At 36.9% G+C, this 15,420-nt stretch overlaps 1 protein-coding gene across 1 annotated transcript in view; it reads right to left on the minus strand.

Moving 5' to 3' along the window:
* LOC120624622 (S1 RNA-binding domain-containing protein 1-like) overlaps positions 1-14,422 on the minus strand; it is a 66,774-nt gene extending 52,352 nt beyond the window's left edge. Inside the window, exon 1 of the mRNA XM_039891272.1 lies at positions 13,884-14,422. Coding sequence (XP_039747206.1) covers positions 13,884-13,996 — 113 coding nt within the window. The 5' untranslated portion in view covers positions 13,997-14,422. The remainder of the gene's footprint in view (positions 1-13,883) is intronic.
* Between the last annotated feature and the right edge of the window lie 998 nt (positions 14,423-15,420).

Consider the following 15,420-nt stretch of genomic DNA (forward strand, 5'->3'; position numbering starts at 1 on the left):
AATAATAATTATGGGCGGCGACTGAGGAATCTCTTACTAGGCAAAACTACACAGATTAAAGCACCGACGCAATGTTGCTTTTTAACGGTTTTTTATAGGAAATACTCTGGCAAATGTGCTCAAGAATTTCATAATCTTGTTCCTCCGGCACCATTCCACTGAACAGTGTGTCGCCGTAAACGGTGGCGTCCTTGTGTGGTTGACATTGATTAAGTACGATGCGCTTTTCTTTCTCGTTTCTGATACATACCGGTAAGGTTTGGAACGATCTGCCGGCATCGGGGTTTCCTGCCACATACCTACAACCTGATTGCTTTCAGGGCAAGTGTGAATAGGCATTTTCTATGCAAGCGCGGCCCTACCTAAACCTCATTATTGCTTTCCAGCAGGCATGATAGTAGTCAAACGTAAGCGTATCTTGTAAAAAAAAAATATATATATAATGTATTGGATTCTACACAACAAGCTTATCATTTGCCAACATTTATGGAATTATATTCGTACTTGAGTTGTCAAGTCTATATGTTGAGTTGTCAAGTCTAATTTCACATCTATGAAAAGATGTGAAAATTTATGTCACATGTTGCAATACGTGAATAGTTACCACGAAAATATATATATCTACTTAGTTCAATTAAGGAAATTTGAGTTTAAGATAAAAACAACGTGCGTTACATCATGGTTGGTTGTTAACCACAGGATACAGGGTACAGGATGGTTTTTAACCATCTCTACTAGTAATGTTTCCGTTAATAGTATTATAGTGGAGAAGTAAGTATTGTTTTAGAAGTAGTACACGCGCCCAGAGATATACTAGTAACAGAAGTTTATTTTAAGCTGCCATTTAAATCCTTCGTTTAAGAACGGTGAATCAAAATGTAAGCATGCCGAATGTACCTAAATGTTTGCAGTTTGAGCATTAAACTGCCCGTTTATGCTTCTCTGATATTTTATGCTTCCATCTTCCAAGTTTAGTAACCCTCTAAATATAGATTAAAAGCTTTCATTTGTTTGGGATCATTACAAGACAGAAATATATTCATTGACGTAAACTACGTTACGATGGTTACATATAACAAGGTTTTACGTTATTGGCGAGGCTGATTGTTTGAGCGGTATTTTGTCTGCATCTAAAGTAGGTAGGTGAATACCAGTGGCGTGACTATATTGTTATTGGCTTCGGACAACTCATCGGACGGGGCCCACCCTTAAAGTGAAGAAGTCGGCATTAGTTGAATTTAACACAATGTCAGTACAAAAAGCATGTCAATTTTAGTGTGTATTTTTCGGTAGTAACTTTTTATTTAAAGATCAGACTATGCAATGTTTTATTTTAAGATCAATCTCTTCTTGGTAACATTCTTTAGAACTCCAAAATTTATATTGAATTAGTACATGTAACTTTGAGTAATTAAATACAAAACAATAAGTTTTACTGATGAATGTTATGATCCTCCAGCCTTCGGTGCTCGCATGCCTCTCAGGCAAAAGGCCTCTCCGTTGTGAGAGGCCTGGCCCATAATCACCACGCTTGGCAAACGTAGTAGTAGCACAGAGGACGCTACTGCTCGTTCTCCGTATACCCTTAGTCACCTCGTACGACACCCGTTGTAAGAGGAGGGGTGGTGACAACTGTATCTTGATCTGTAGTCACCACACGCTCATGGTTGGTGGGTAATATTTGGCTGGGAACCCCTTGCATTTTGTCCGTTTGCCATCCTATCCTACTAATATTATAAATGGGAAAGTTTGGAAGGATGTATGGATGTTTGTTCCTCTTTCACGCAAAAACTACTGAACTAATTTGACTGAATTTTGGAATGCAGATAGATTATACCCTGGATTAAGACAAGGGATTAATGAAAAACAAAAAAAACCGCGTAAAAAACAACGGGCAACAGCTGCTTGCCACATAATTAGTAACTGCTATGACATCATCATCTTTATCGTCAGCCTTAAATGCCTTGTGTATCCTGTGGACTGGCCAAAAGAGCCAAAAGCTGCGGGAATTGAACTTTATAATAAAATGTCAGATTCTCCACGCTGGTACATTGCGGGGTGACGGGCTTTAATGTTTATTAACACATGTTAATAGATAATAACCGGGATCAAAGGCTAAAACGAGCAGAACGGCAGAGGCACGAGCCGGATACCGCTAAATGAGTAACTCCGGTAAGTAAGTTTACAGTAAGTTTACAGAAATACCAAAAAACAAATTTATTTGGCCCGACAAGTGAAACGAACTCAGTAAGACGTAAGTTTTATCACATTACCTTTAATCTTTAAGCATAAGATTATAAACCAATATATTACTTTCTTATTTACTATCTTTCTTATTTACTATATTTACTTATAAAAAAATAAACCAGTACTCAAGTCACTCTGTCTTTAACTTGCGAACATAATTTTAAATTACGCTTTTAACGCGGTAGGTCTTACCACCAAATCATATTATTATGTAGAGAAGGTACGAGTAAGCGTAATATATTGGAATATTGAACTTACGTAATAAAAAGAAGTAGGTCCGTGAGGTTAAGACTGATTATGCTGTTATAATACAATTATGCGAACAATCGAGTAATGTGCCTATAGTAGGTACAAGGTCTGATTTGTTAATTTGGGATTTATACTACGAAACTGAAAGATATTTTATTAAATTATTTGGTAGAGTATTTATTGGTAGCTTATGAAAATTACAAACATATACTTGTTTTTTCTTTTTCATATACATATTTATAATTGACGGTCCAAGTATATAGCCCATCTGAAGTGAAAAGTCATCGCCTATAAACAGAGCAATACTTCGCAGGGCATGCAACAAACACGTCCTGCAGCCCTGTGTCCATCAAATTTTGCCCCTTCATAAATGCGTTTTTCAGGTAGGTAAGGTTTGGAAATTTATGTTAGTGCCGTACCTAAACACTTATTCTATGATCGTCGATTGATATACTTTTGTGTAGCCAAATTGTTACAGTGATCATAAATTATTTTGACTATAATCTGATCTAATATTATCCATTTGTAAAGGTTTTAATATAAAGATAACTCAATCAATGTACACTTATGTATGTCTTTAGAGTTGTTTTATTATAATAGAGCTTATAATAAATACGTTTAATAGCATGTCATTTCGGGTATGTGATCGTTTGGCGATAGGCCAATGTGTCTGCGAGAGCTCGAGCAGATCTTGACAAATCAGAGGAATCAGTCCACTTTGATTAACGCCGGTTTGTGGGTAACCAGAGGTGAAACAGCTACATACTATTTCGGCGGATTTTACACGGTCCTGGGCCGCTTGCCTCCAGCGGCTCGCCTGATGTCATCTTTCCACTTCGTTGAGGGCCAACCTACGCTGCGTTTACCAGTGCGGGGTCGCCATTCTAGCACCTTAAGACCCCAACGTCCATCGCTTTTCCGAGTGATGTGCCCTGCCCATTGCCACTTCTGCTTCACGATTCGCTGAGCTATGGCAGTAACTCTAGTTCTTCTATGGACCTCCTCATTTCTGATTTGATCTCGTAGAGATACTCCTAGCATAGCTCTCTCCATCGCCCGCTGAGTGACTCTGAGCCTTCTTATGAGGCTCATAGTTAGCTTTGCCAATACTCTTTAAATGCAACTCCTTAAGCTTTACAAACTCATTGCCTTTTACTAATAGTCAATATTTGACCAGTTTATATATAAAATTGTGAGATGTATAAATCAACCGTCAATGCATCAACAAGTAGTCAACATCATCATAAGCATTAGGTACATATTATACCGATGGACTGCTAGAATTAGGAAGTTTGCAGGGAATCACCAAATTTTGCGATATTCTTCTACTTGCTATCAGCGACTCAAATATCCAACTAGTGAGAAGTCAATGAGTCATACTGAACGATGTTTCGTCTGAAGTGCTAGAGTGAAGGCTTCAGCCATGGCTTGTAACCACGCTATTGACAAAATCGATTGTGAAGCGTGAATTTTGAAATGGAGATAGATTATACTGTGGATTAACACATAGGCTATTATCCCGGGAAAATATACGCTTCCCACAATATTCATGTAAAACAAAAATGAAAAACAAAAAAAACGCATACGAAGCCACTGTCAATAGCTGGTATAATTAGTAAATGCTACGACATCATCAGCCTCTAAATTCCTTGTGTATCCTGTGGACTGGCCAAAAGAGCCAAAACCTCCGGGTATTGTACTCTAAAATAAAAAGTCAGATTCTTCAGCCATGGCTTGTAACCACGCTATTGACAAAATCGATTGTGAAGCGATTTAGCATTCCGGTACGATGTCGAGTAGAAGCTGATGAGGATTAAATGGCTGATGAAAGTTAAATATTTGACCGGCTTAGTGTGTTCTGAGCTTCTTCTTAGACCTTAGACTTTTAAAGCTACGAAGGTTCTAAACACACCCTGGGTTTGGAACCGTCGTAGCTTAGTGTAAGAATTTAGTTATCGCCAATATCTCACTAAATGTACAATATCTCAGTACATATTTCGATGTGATTTACGCATTTATCTGCCTATTTCAATATAAATATTTGACTTTGACTATATAGCTGCTGTAACCCCTAGCAGGTTAGCCCGCTAACACTGTTTCTTGCCCCGCTTGTGTCAAGTCAGTAAAGGGTTAATTTGTTGTGGGATAAAAATAAATCCAGGATGGGTGTAAGAATTACCCATACCCTAATTTAACGTTATTCTACTGATACTTGCTACTAATAGGTCGACGCTGCATAACTTCGAGTTTGTGGTCTATGGCTGTCTACTCTGCGAGGCGATAAAAAGAGGCGTTAAATATATGTGTTTGTAAACACGTTGCCTAACATCAAGGGCGCGTCTTTGTGATGTCTTTGCCAGGAGACTTACCGTCGCGTCTTAAAAAATTAGACATTACAGATGCTCTCTTATATTATTTTAGAATGACGCATAAGGCAAATTACATAATTTGACGATATTAATGTCTTTAATAATTTTTAGACATATTTTTTTTTAATTTGGCGCGCCTTAGTCACGTATCCCTGTTTGCTTTCTACTAGATCCAGGTCTAGGTGATGGCTATTATTAGTTACCACATGTATCGTGCTCACATTTAATAAAAAAAGACGTTTCCAGGAAAATCAATAAATCAAATCGGTTAACTCTATGATATTTCTATAAAAATGGAATTTAGTTCTTCTATTTCTATAATTTAAAAAAACTTCAAGAATATCGTGCGGTACACGCATGAATAGAGTACCCTCAGTACGAGATTCCTTAACAGAAGAAATATTGATGGTTTGCTCGCGTCAAAACATTGTCACGTAAAAAAAAAATTTACCTTAAGTTCCTTGTTCCCTTTTCTGAGGAAGACGTGCCGTTTAACCAACGTTTATATGAAAAATAAGGACAAATTCGCGCTGCAAAACATGCCTCTCTGTGCATGTCTCTGTTGCTCTATGATAACTGTCGCTTTTGAATATCTAAACGGCATAAAGTTTTTTGTGAATTTACTGAAACGTAGGGGCTAAGCGGCGACGACGTGAAGAAGTTAGCCGGTACGAATGTTGCGAGAAGTTGAAGATGCTGCTAAACGACTAAAACGCTTCTATGCTACTAAAACGACGATGGATATCAATTCATCATCTTCATCACCTCAATTTGAGTTTCACCGCTGGACGTAGCTATTTTCTAAGGAGTGCCAACATTCACGGTACTGGGCCAATTGTTTCCAGCGAATCCCAGCGACATGCTCTCTATCCACCGTGTTAGTAATATTGTTAATAACTTGTAGGAGAGATTCTAGTCAAGGAGTAACTGTAGTGTGTGTTGTAGTGGAATAAAAAAAAATACTTTATTCGATTTTCGAATGCGATAGTATTATAGATAGATTAGTGAGAGAGCGTGTAAATTTCATACTAAGGAGTTTAGTTATGCATCTACGAGTACGACAGACGTGTGGTGGTGCAACGATAGGTATTCAGAGCAAGGGTTTATTTCTGTTGTCACAGTTAGCCGACAGGTTATATTTGGACTGATAGTGACGCAGATTCTAAACTTGATATATAATTTTGGCGCCATTGAAAGGTTATTGTTGTTTAAATAACGTTTATCTTGCGTACACATTTTGACGACCTGCCTGGCACCGCGGTGGAACTGTGATTTCAAGTTGGTGCCGGATTCGATTCCCGGCAGGTAGGCAGGCAATTTGGGAATATATTTATTGAATTTTCCCTGATCTTGTCTGGTGGCTACGGCCATGAGTAGTTACCATCTTACCAACAAAGGCATGCCGTTAAGCGATTTAGCGTTCCGGTACTATGTCGCGTAGAATCCGATTAGAAGTATGGGTTAAATATAACTGGCATACTATCTCACCGGTTAGCCCGCTTCCATCATAGCAGTTAAGGGCTAACTTGTAGGGGAATAAAAAAAAAATAACTGATAGATATTTACTGCTTGGACATGCTTTTTTGCAATTTATTTAACTGAGCTACAGTCAAAACTGTCCTGTCAAACAGACCTATGAAAAGCTTATGATGCGTAAAAAAGAAATTTTTATCATGGTATGAATATGATTGGTTTAAAAAACACACAGTTGAGAATGAAAAGGAGGACCTTTTTTAAAATGCGGTTGAAAATGTTACTTTGCATTTTGAAATCTTTGCAATCTTTAGCATTTCAGAGAAGATTTACAAAGAAGAAGATTCATTGATACTTGAAAACCTATTAATTATTAGGTCATTGGCGGTTTATTAATGAGAGTCGGGGGAGAGGTCCTCAGAAAGACTAGCCAGGTTTTCACTTTCTACACTTATCTTTCTTCTTCTCTCAGTAACTCTGTGGATTTCTTCTTTCCACCTAGTTGGTACCAGTTGGCCGATTGGGATGACTATTTCTGTACCTTCTGACCTGAGCATTTATCTGTTCTCGATATAAGCAGGCGCTATTTTGCGAAATTCCATAATATTATGGACTTGAAGAATTCTATGAAAATTAAGCTTAATTTGCTATACTCCACTATACTCTTTTTATCCTCATTAAACAGATCTTCGGCAATGTACTCTCTACGTACGATTCGCTGCGATACAAGATTCAAGAAATTATAAATTAAACCGTACAGATTCTCCTGCTTTAAGCTAAATTTTCATAGTTTACCAGTTCTGCCGGAAGACTTCACTAATAGCTACTTTATTTTCTCTACTTGTTGATCTATATCGGTTACTCTATTTCATCAACAGAGTTCTTCACTGCTGATTTTTTCTCGTATAGATACTCCTTGTAGTCCTAAGATATAACTCTTTCCTTCACCCGTTAACTTAAGTTTTTCTATGTCGCTTATCTTACCATAAACAAAACAATTCAAAAATTAGTATCAAACCATTAAAATTGATTGCCAATCGTTCTTCTCTGCTTTCTATACTATAGTAAGTTTCAAAATTTAGTTGTATCATAACCGAGGTATCTTTTATCCTCTAAAATATCATCCTCTATATTATTGTCTTTGATATTGCAAAGCTTAAATAAATGGACAGGTTTAAATACGGTTTATTATTAGAAGGAGTGAGAAATGTCTTTATTAGGAAAAAACAAAGGCTACAGATGCCATAAAACATGTACTCGTTTCGAAATGGAAATGGGCAGGACATATACAAAGAGTCAAAGACGAGCGGTGGTCATACATAGTTACAAATGGGTACCCACGAGACTCTAAGCGCAGAAGAGGCCGACCATTAAGAAGGTGGTCTGATGATATAACACAGATAGCAGGAAAAACATGTGCAAGAGCAGCTATGAACAGCTGAAAGTCCTGGCTACTCATGGAGGAGGCTTTCACCGCAAAGGCGGTCCTTACAACAAATATTAAATCTAACATAGTTTTAAGAAAAATTACTAACCTAAACATTTGTTATATTTAGAATTTAATTATGTAAATTTAGAATCCATTTAAAATAATATGTAAACCGTTGTAAGGAATAATAAAGCTATTATTATTATTATTATTATTTTTATTAGAAGGATTATTTTGACGCATGATAATTAAATTCGTTTCAGGATTATCAGCGCTTTTCCCCGCAGACGTGTATATTTTAGTCCTACATTTATTTTACTACTTCAAGTTGTCTCAACTTTTTCAAAATTGGAATACTCAGTAATCCTTATTATATTGCAATCATAGATTAACCCTGAGTTAATGTTTAAATCAGGTTTGATAGATACATTCGGATTGTTTGTGGACAAGCACGACGTAATATTACACAACAAAGTGAATGTGTATAGTTCTGGAAACGCAGTACCTATGAATCACTTTTTTATATTCCCAATAATATTTTGCGCACATATTGGAGTAATGAAACGGTTATTACAGATAAATTTTAATGCTAGTTTTATATTGAACTTTTATTTAAATGTGTGTGATAAAATAAAAAGTTAAACGCAAGCACATCTGCAAGACATTAACTCAAAGATGATGAAACGTTTTGTTTTTGCAGTCATATAAACCAACATTATCAAGAGAGTTTAACTTTAAAATCTTCGTAAAATAATACTTTGAAGGCCATTATTTACCTGTTCCTAAAATATTAGGAATCGTATCAGTATGTACTACCTACTATGTAGATATGTTTATATGTATTCAAATTTCGGTCTACTATATTTCAGTGACTAATAAATCAATATCTGTCTCATTGATCAAGAACTTCAGAGTTTAGCATTATTTATTTATTTAGTTCACGAGTTCTGGGGTTCAACTTCCGAGTGCAACATTTAGATTGTGTTATATATATTAGATTTAAGTGTATTCTATTAAAAAATTCTCAGTACTTGTTGGGACTTAAAATTGCGTTGGTAGGTTCGGAGTTGGCTGTTATACCAACATGCGATATAATAATCGTTTAAATTCAAAATTCGTGTTAAAAAAAAAATACAAACACATCTAGGATGGGTTTTAAAGTCGGGTGGTCGAAATGATGCGATTACCGATCCCACGTCAAAATACTCGTGTGTGTACGAGCAAAATCATTTTTTCCGAAAATAGTAGTGAAGTTTTTTTTAGTTGTGAAACATGAAACGCGGTTAAGAACGGCGTGACGATGCACAGCACACAATTAATAAAAAATATTTAAAAAATCAGAAGATATGTTTTAATTTTGATTACGCCATATTTATATAGCAGCATGTTTTGCTTTGCGGATTTGATATTAAAGCACAAGCTCAAAATGCTGGAATTTTGAAAGATCTGTGTGATGTGGTGTAAGATTGCAGAAGTTATAAATTTAACCGTGCAAATTTTTCTTGTGTTCGCGGATTTAACTCAATTTCAATAATACTTATGTTTTTTTTTAAATTTTAATAAACCATCCTTACGTACATGATGTTGTTCCAAATAGGTTTGATGTATATATCAGCCAGTTATACCTACCAAGAAGAGACATAATCCTATTTATGTTTTTAGTGGAAATCTAACTATAGTAAAATATCATATGCGTTATAGACTCTCCGAGTACACGGGTTCAAAACAATATCCAAATTATTGACGTGTATAATAAGTCAATTTGATGTCTTGTCAGTGGACATTATCGGGGTATTCGCTAGGCGTGATGAAAATATAATTTCTTGGAATTGGTCATGTGGAACCTTTGTTTTGTAAATTAGTTACTTGTTTTACTTATTGCCTGCTTATTGTGTATATTTTACGATATTTTATCGTCATCATTATGGTTCTTAACCTATTACTGTCCCTCAGCTGTGCACAGATCATCTCTTTCATAGGTGAAGGGGATTATTGCTAAGACCCATAACACTGCTTCTCTGCATACTCTATTAGCATGGTGGTTGGTAGGCAAATTGCGCATACTTATTCGTTTACTTTGCCTTGTGCTACAAAACTGATTTGTTTTCATAGATTTTAACTAGATTACATTTGTACCTACGATATGTACCTACAGTTTGTTTATTTCTCCATACCTATATTCAGGAGTTCAAGGTTTGAGGCCCGACTCGGCAGTTCGTTTGTTTGGCTTTCTTGATCGGCTTCAGTTTGTCGTCACGTTTTACGGTACTGCGTCACTGCGTGTATATAGAAAATCAAATCAATCTTTTCACACACCTAGATTATCAGTATCCAGAAATTTCATCCGCTTTAATTTTAGGTCTTAGCGTGATGAATAGTCTATAACATTCTTCGAGAACTGGTTTATCAAATTCAAAATAGAGTTTTCCAAATCAACTGGAAGCTTCAGAGATTTAGACTTTTAAATACAATACAACAAACTCTGCAGTTTTATTTATTCTTATTATCTATCTACCTACATTATTTCTAAGGATTTTGTTATTAAGTTCCAATTATTATTGGAATCCGTTAACCAGTATAAGCACGAAGTCTGTATGTTTCACAAAGTTAAGAGTTGATATTCTTAATTCTGTGGTATGTCTACATGTTGGTCCACACTTTATTGCACACCACAAGAAAAAATAAAGTAACAGATGCAATCTGGGTACAATAAGGCTTATGAGTGGTTTCATCCGGATAGGGAGATTACCATTGTCCGCTTTTTAAATATCTCTCAAATATCTTCATCAACACTTACGCTTTAAATAATCAAAATATAACATAAGAACCATGTAATTTTCTGAAATAAAAAGCTGTTTTTTCAATCTCCAGCCGATATGCTATCTTAATGCAAAAACTCACCTGGGTCTCATGCGTGAAAGATGGACATACAACAAATTAACACTCAGGCCATTTATAGCATCAGTAGACACAATCAATTGTTATCTTGTCAAGTTAACAAGTGTTGGATAAGGAGGAGTTAAACTCCTTATCCAACACTTGTTAACTATAAAATATAATGATGCTATAAATGGCCTAAGTGTTAAATTGTTGTATGTCCCTCTTTCACGCATGAGACCCAGGTGTCAGGAATAATATAAAATCAGGAATAATAAGTGGAAATAAAGGTAATTAAGTACATAAACATTATTAATTTCACTAATTATCAGCTTAAAACTCTTAAGTACCCACTGCAGTCCTTAAAAACTTTTCCCAATATTTGTCTGCAACATTTTGCTTGATCAAATATAAACCCGAGCAAGACCCACACAATTTCGCTGCGCCAATTCGGTTCCTACAGTTCCAATCGTATTTCCATACGTAAAAAATATTAAGAAACCTAGAACTTCACCTTCTCGCCCCGACTACGATTCTCGCAATAGCCAGCGGCAGTTACATTGCAATTATTTCATTGACTTTTTTATATTTCGCATTATATTCTAACCAACTCCACCAATAAACAACTGTAAAAAATAAACTTTATCTTCATGCTATTTCTATTTTGATCAAGCTTTCTTACAACAATTTGTAAGAAAGAACTGAACTTTGAACCTGTATCTAAACTGAATATCATATATGTAAAATTCTCGTGTCGCGGTGTTTGTATTTAAACTCCTCCGTAACAGCTTGACCGATTCTCATGAAATTTTGGGTGCATATTCGGAATGTCTGAGAATCGGGCAACAACTATTTTTCATCCCTGGTCAGCTAGTTATAAAATATATTTAACTTTTGGCGTAAAAATCTTCGGCTTCGCTGAGATATTCAACTTTACAAAAAACTGCACGACACCATAACAAATCGCATCAGTAGTGCCAGAGGTTACCCCCGAACATCCAAAAGTCACAGCATATACCTAGCTCTTTACAATATTAGTATTACACAAGCTGTACACTTTAAAATGATTTTAGAGCAATAAAACTATTCCAAAATTCAAAATACCTAATATAAGCACTTTTGAAACGTTAAGTATGTTTGTTTGTAGGGACTCTACCACCGGTTCGGAAGTCAGCTTCTACCGAGAAGTAGCCGGCATTTATCGTACCATCTATTTTTTGCATTTTAATTTTATTCTAAACATTGCCAAAAAACTACTAGGTACCAAGGAGGTAGACAGGTCGGTTAGACAGTTTAATCAACGAGGCATATTATGAGGGACTGACTGGTAAGAGAGAAGTTCTAAATTAGCTATTTGAAGTAGGACACGTCTGTTAAATCAGTCGGATCGTTGCACCTGGTCAATCTCAGTCGGTCAGGTTCGTTATGTGGGGACGAAAATCTGTTTATGTCAACAACGTCTCTTGCCAACTGCATCCCTCCCTCACCCCGCGTCTCCCAGCGACATAATTGCGAATTCATATCTTTCTTGCCCCTGGCTAGATTGTGTACTAATTTACAGTGTTCAAGTGTTCACATAATTGTGCCACTAGCCTTCGTTGGATAAAAAGTTATCCATGCCACTATAGTGCTTTTAAATAATATCTGTATAAATATTCACTTCAACCCATGATATAATAAATACATTTTCGCATTCATTGGTAAGTATTTAATTAATTTCCGGCCACTTCGTCTCCGGGGTTTGTTTGCCGTAATAAAAGTAGCCTGTGCTACTCTTCAGCTCTTTTACTATTTTAAAGCAAGCATAACAGTATAGTTATACTGAACTATTAATAGAAATATAATTTTATAGAAAAGAATGATTATATGAGTGCACCAGCTGTTGCCTGCGGCTTCGTACGTGGTTTATTGGTTCTTCATGCATTCTCACAGGAACTGTACATTTTTCCGGGATTAAAAGTCTCGTATAATCTATCTCCCTTCCAAAATTCAGTCAAATTGATTCAGTACTTTTTGCGTGAAAGAGTAACAAACATCCATCCATCCTTAAAACCTTCCGCATTTATAATATTAGTAGGATTTCGCACCATAGAGCAATAGAGTTAAATATTGTCTACTGGTAGCTGTTGTCCGCGTTTTTCGTCCGCTTTTAAAACGGTTTTTTTATATACCCCGCGGGAAAAGTTCCTGGGGTAAAGAGCGACTTATGTTACTCTCCGTCCATTTAACTGACTCTATGCCAAAACACTAGAAGATTGGTTGCTTAGTTTGGGAGTGAAAGTAGGACAAACACACAAGCACACAGATACATTCGCATTTATAATATTAGTTAGGATGTGGACTTAATAATTCTGCACAGATAATACAGCTAGAGTAACATCGCTGCTTTATGGCTAACTGTCCTCAAAGATGGCTCTATGAAAGTTGCAGATTCATGCTAACAAACGATATGAAGACAGAAAATAAAACGAACAGACAGCATTTTATTCCCAGCAATCAATCTTTGATAGGTTGACATACGTCGGTTGACCGTGCGGGTTTGAAATTTTGATATTAAGTTTATTTTAAAAATAAATATTTTATTCCATATAATGATCTATGTCCATGGATATAAATAATAATTCTAATATAATGATTCTGTATGTAATTTTAAAGCAATGTATTCTGAAATGCTAATGTTTGATCTATAAGTTTCCGATATTCTAGCGTGTATCTATCTGGTCGTCTGTCAATAAACTTGTGTGTTGTAGAACTTGCAGAGCGCTAATCCCATCGCCGCCTGTCACGACCGATGGAATTTGTATAATAACGTAGACAGTCGCAATAATTTAACGATTCCCGATGAGCATTAACTTTGTTATTTACTTATGTTAGCAAAAGCAAATTACAATTAATTTATAGTTTACAATTACGGGCTCTCTTGGCTTATACCACCTTTCTTGAGAGGGGAGGTCTGTTGATGATGGAATTTAATCTTTCAAGTAAAGTTTATGTCCGCATTAAAATATGAAAGGAAATAACTCCTTGTTAGGCAATCGTACCAAGCGTGTCTGCAACTCCAACACAGTTGCCTTGCTTCGCGCTTTATTTTTGTAGCTCACTCGAGGTTCCCGCGGCCTTAGCCAAATATCAACCTCCAAAAATGCGCTTACAATATAGTGGCGCGCAAATGTTTTAAAATAGTACGAGCTCACGAATTAAACTTTTCCATAGACTAATAGAGTTTAATGATAACGAACCTTGCACACTCAAGGAAACCCTTGGTCGGGCTTAAAAATCCACCACTACCACCGTCCACTCCATGCAGGTCAGGCGAGAGGAGTAGCAGAAGAGACAGCAGAGGCGTCCACATGGCGCGCTACGGACGCGCGGGGCTCCGCCGCACACTGCTCGCGCACTCTCTCACAACACACACTCGGCTGCACATCATCAGCTCACGTAGCACATCACATAGGTCGCGAGCTGTACCGGAGCCGCGGGTCGAGGTCCGAGGGGCAGCGAGATCGGCACTATACTGCGCTACTTGCGATGTTGACGGCGGGCGGGCGCGGGCGCGGTCACGGGCGCAACCTTCGCTTCCGCGCGCTCTCACCCTATGATGCGACGCGACGTGAGAAAACTACATGCTACGCAATCGCTACGCAGCTCACCTGCCATCCGCATGAGTGACGGTTCGAAAATGATGTGGCGTTAAATGGTCATAGTTATATCAAGTTAGCGGCACGTGCGTAACCTTGGCGGGATCACAATAATTAATAGTTGCACCGCGCCGAAGAATTTGTAGGAAAAACGTTATAATGACAGACAGGAGATTTGAACAGCGTGTCACGATCGCGTGACGCGGCTGCCGTGCCCAATAGTTAGACAACATTTGAGCTTTGCGAATTTATTCTGAACCCAATTGTTGAACAAAGGCGATGGCTAAAAATAAACACAGTATTTTATCTTTGTTCCTTCTTTTAATGGAAAATAATATAAGAAAATTATGGAATATTTTGGACATAGCACCAAAGTATGAATTTCTTCTAAATTTGACAGGCTCTATATCCCCAACGAGATGGGCTGACTAGTTCAAAAAGTCAAACTCGTGCCGGTTCTATCAAATTAGCAAATGATGGAGATAATTTACCCTCATTTTGTATGCAGTGCATAGTGTCCACAAACAGTGAAAACACCCCGCGCAAGTCTCACTTTACCGCACACTTTACTTCTAGCTCACAAACTTTTTTTTCCTTTTCCCATTTTAAGGTGAACGCTTAGAAGATTACCGGTTAAAATATTACTGTCAATCGCTAAATGGTATGATGTGAAGTTTGTTCGAGAAACACTGCTAATGTGGAGTGGTTTTCGATGCTTCAATATAAGTCCTGTACACGGTTTCTGTATTTTCTTATATCTTTGCTGAGATCTCAGCAGGACCACGATCTTCACCTAATGAAGGAACGACTATATATAGAGATAGAAGCTCTATGCCGTCTTAAGCAGTATAAAGACTAACCCAATGGAAACATAAGTTTAATTCCTGTTTGTTTTTTTAATTTGAGGCAAGATTCATGGTAAAAGTTTTCCATAGTAATTTCCATTATTATTTAACCAAACTAAAATTGGGGACAATGTAATCCGTAGACAGCATTGCGTGCGTGCGATATAGTTTTATTAAAATCTAGAGTACCCTCAGTGAAAAAATCGAATATACGTATGAGTAGGTTGTATGAGTCGTTTTCAGGGAGACTCCGCTGTATAGGAATTGCAAATTGACTAGGAATAGCGTCGAGC

Source organism: Pararge aegeria, chromosome 6 (genome assembly GCF_905163445.1).
Source record: "Pararge aegeria chromosome 6, ilParAegt1.1, whole genome shotgun sequence".
Classification (NCBI taxonomy): Eukaryota; Metazoa; Arthropoda; class Insecta; order Lepidoptera; family Nymphalidae; genus Pararge; species Pararge aegeria.